General features: G+C 46.4%; 1 protein-coding gene across 1 annotated transcript in view; it reads left to right on the top strand.

Moving 5' to 3' along the window:
* The window catches only part of crnkl1 (crooked neck pre-mRNA splicing factor 1), a 6,317-nt gene extending 6,039 nt beyond the window's left edge, over window positions 1–278 (top strand). Inside the window, exon 11 of the mRNA XM_046061433.1 lies at window positions 270–278. Within this exon, the coding sequence (XP_045917389.1) occupies window positions 270–278 (9 nt within the window). The remainder of the gene's footprint in view (window positions 1–269) is intronic.
* Window positions 279–4,148: the final 3,870 nt, after the last annotated feature.

The raw sequence follows: 4,148 nt of genomic DNA on the forward strand, positions 1-4,148 counted from the left end.
AGCACTATTAAACACAAAGTATGCCTGAGACTGATGGGAATGTCATTAGCGTTGCAGGTATTTGGTCGTAAACCAAATTACTGGATGATGATGGCGCTAAAGAAACAGGAAGTTCATCGTGGACGTTATTATTCCATGACGTCATCCTGAGGTGGACATGGATGTGTGCACAGACTTTCTTAGAAATCAATCCAATAGCTGTGAGGATGGCTAAAAATACAACAACGTGTCTTCACAGGCTCTCTGTCCTTGTTACCCGCTGTGAACAGTTTTCATAGGAACTCTTTCCTCTTTGTTTTTCAATTAAAACTGACTAACAGTGGCGTAACAACCGTATATGCAGGGAATTAGAGTTGCATAAGGGCCCGCAGTAGTTGTAACCACATAACTAACCTCTCACGTAAGAAAATTATTTAGTTATGGGAATAATTTGTCAACTTATATCTTCTACAAACAGCTGATTTTCCATGTGTTGCATTAGGCATTTATAGTAGTCAGTGAGTTAAGTCTCTTACTTCATGGTGTCTCTGTCTCACACTTGATGTCACAAATATTCAATAAAAATACAATAACATGAAATCCTTTCACATCCAAACACTCCATTGCCACATAACTCTACTAGAAAACTCCACACAGAAGAGTAGCTAGCTAGTGAAGTGACAGCAACTGGGAAATTAACACGATGTGTTGTACAAACACAAGAGTGGGTTTCAGAAGCGAAAATTGCAAGAAGCAGCCGAGCAAGAAAAAACAAAGAGATCAAAAATATTCATTTTCCTTAAACAGAAAGACGGGATAGCAGTAAGTACGAGCTGTGAGCAAGGAAAGCCAGAGATGCTAGCAAGTCTTTGAGCTAGAGTCCAAGTCAAGTCTCAAGACTCTCGTGGTTATAATGAGTGTTGTATCACCTGCTGCGTTCAATCCAGGCTGCTTATAACACTGCATAGCTACAAGGAATTATGTAACGGGGGTTACGTACTGTAACCCAGATTCTATGAGTATAGGCGCAGCCCTCTAAGGCTATCACTATTGGGTTTATCCCTTCCGCACACCTGCATGGCACTGAGAATTTTAGTCTACGCCCACTCACAGCGTGGGCCTCTCTTACGTCCGCACCTTGTATATATATACAACGGTGAGACCCAGCCTTCGGCTCCCAAATGCCTTTTCTTCAGCACTGAGAACCAAGGTCCAGTGAGGCCTACAACTTAGAGGGCTGCGCCTATACTCATAGAATCCGGGTTACAGTATGTAACCCCCGTTCTATTTCGTATAGGCTTCGCCCTCTAAGGCTATCGCTACTGGGTTAGAGGTACAGGTACGGGCGGGGTCACAACAGCAATCACATCAGCTGTGCCCAAGGCAGGGCCACATAAGGAGCAGCCGCCCCACACCGTCCTGTTGGAGAGGGCACACCGCACACTCACAGGGAGGATCAGTATTGAGTGAGTCAGGGAGAGACGGATGAAAGAGCATGGGGACGACCAGGAGGCCACCGTGCAGATGTCGTCCACTGTCATCCCACCACGTAACGCCACTTCGGAGGCGACGCCTCTCGTGGAGTGCGCTCTGATACCACCCGGGGGAGACTCCCTGGCAGACACGTAAGCCTGGGAAATGGCATCACACAGCCAGTGAGACAGGCGCTGCGCCGACAGGGGAAATCCCTTGGACCGCTCCCTGTAGTGCACAAACAGACACTGCCACATAGCAGGACAGCGCTCGCACCGGGCAGAGGAGGTGGGACATGGCGCCCTCCGCCGACCCGTGGGGGGGAGGAAAAAAGCCAGAGAGGGTGATGACCTGCGACTGAAAGGAGTCGTAATGCTTTTAGGCATGAACGTTGGGTTAGGGCGCAGGATAGCCAAGCTGCCCTGACTCCTGAGGCACGACGGAGGGACCCTCTTGGCCAATGCCAGAGCCAGGAGCAAGGCGACCTTAGCTGAAAGGAATCTCAGGTCCGCCGTCTCCAAAGGCTCAAACGGGGCTTGGGTTAACACGCGTAAAACCAGCGCCAAATCCCACTGCAGGGCAACAGGCCGCATCACCGGCCTGCGCCTTCGCACCCCTCTAAGGAAGCGCTTCACCAGGGGGTGGGCGAGCACAGTCCTGTCCCCGAAGCCCTCGTGACTGGACGAAATGGCGGCAATGTAGGTATTAACCGTACTGAATGCCAGTCCCCTGTCCATGAGTAGCTGGAGGAACGAAAGAACCAATGGCAGCGGACAGGCGACCGGGTCTGTCCCCTGGTCCACACACCAGCGCTGGTCATTCCCGGACACAGGAAGTTTCTGCGGTTTTCATTCCAGGGTGCCCAGTACCAATACAACCGCCTGCCCTTCGGTTACTCCCTGGCCCTGCGCACTTTTTCCAAGTGTGTCGAGATGGCCCTGGCATTGCCCGGCCCTGCGGCGGTCAGGCATCAGGGTCCTGTTTTATCTGGACAACCTGCTGCTGGTGGTGCCGCCCCGGGACGAAACGGTGATGCAGACGGCCCAGCTAATCACACACCTGTCTTACCTGGGCTTCACGGTGAACTGGAAGAAGAGACTCACCTACCTTGCCGTGGTACTGGACTCCTCTCTCACGAGAGCGCAGCTCTCTCAGGAGAGAGTGGATGCTCCGGTGAAGCTGCTCCGCTGTGTTGTCCCTCGAGCGGCGGTGGCAGCTCTGTCGGTCATGAGGCTTCTGTGGTAAATTCTGATTGGTTTAACTGAAAAAATGAACGCCCTCCATCAGCTGACTGTGTTGGAAGAAGAAAAAAGGAAGAGAGGGGGCGGGGCTATAAATAGAGTCCGCATGAAATATGTCTTCCTGATTGATGACGTCTTCTGATTAAGATTAATTTCAATTAATTCCTCTCTGGGAGAGGAGTTTGACTCTTCATCTGTCTGTTCATGTGTGCTGTCAAACATCACCATGGATCCTGTCTGTTTTCTAATAAACACTATCTGAAGAAAACAAGTTGCATTATTGCAAACATTTATCTTAAGTAACAATCTTCACACCTTCAACTTCCTCTTCTTCTTCTTTTCGCTTGGTGAAACACGTCATTGTCACAAATAGACCTGAATGAACAAAGTGTGAACTCTGATGGCTGCATCTCATGTTGCTGATCAAGAATTTGGGGTCTCTGTCAGTCACTGTGGATGAGAGAAAACTACATTTCAAAATGTAAAAGTTGTAACAGAGTTTTTGGCTGTTTGGACATCAATAAGAAATTCAGAAAGACTGAAATCTAAAACAGACTAAAAGTCACTATGAGGAAGTGACATCATCCTAACCACAGGAAGTAGCTGCAGCGTCTCTCTACTAAAGCACTAGTTTAGAAACTCAGACAGTTCTGAGCACGAGAACAAGAGACAGAAGAAGGAGAGACTCAGAGAATCATGATGGTTGAGTTCAAATGGATTTCTTTATTTCTTACAGCGGTGCTTCAGTTTACAGGTAAGAATACATATATCACATATATAAATGGAAGGCACATTGTAAAAAATAACTTGATCAATATTATTAAAGATTCTTTATTAGCTACATTTGATTTAACTAAGAAAACCAAATCTGTTGTTTCTAATGTGGTGAGTTTAGTGAACTCTTGGAAACTAAGGATAAAGAAATAATCGTCACTAACTATGAACATAACAGACATTTTCTCATTTCACTTTATTTTTCATCATTTTCTCAACAGCAGCAGCTGGAAAACTTCGCTTCACTGTCAGAGTTGGAGATGAAGTGACTTTGCCTTGTGAAAATGTGATAGACGGTCAGCAAAAATGTGGATATACTACATGGTTCTATATTGATTCCGGAAACAAAGCAGCAGTAAAGCTGGTTAATCTTGGGCAGATTGTTGAAAACACCAAATCTAAATCAGACAGACTGAATGTTACAGAGAACTGTTCTCTGGTTATAAAGAAGGTCACAGTCGAGGATGTTGGTCGTTGGTACTGTCAGTTCCCATCAAAATATCAAGCTCCAGACTCTCAGGTTCATCTGTCTGTTATTATCAGTGAGTTTTTCCATCATAATGTTTTCAGCTCAAACTGTCTTGTTAGAACAATATACTGAAACATTACAATAATTATGATCACAGTGATGAAGTTAACTTTACTCTTGTTGTCTTTCTCTCACAATATCTCCATCTTCAC

Source organism: Micropterus dolomieu, linkage group LG10, assembly GCF_021292245.1.
Source record: "Micropterus dolomieu isolate WLL.071019.BEF.003 ecotype Adirondacks linkage group LG10, ASM2129224v1, whole genome shotgun sequence".
Classification (NCBI taxonomy): Eukaryota; Metazoa; Chordata; class Actinopteri; order Centrarchiformes; family Centrarchidae; genus Micropterus; species Micropterus dolomieu.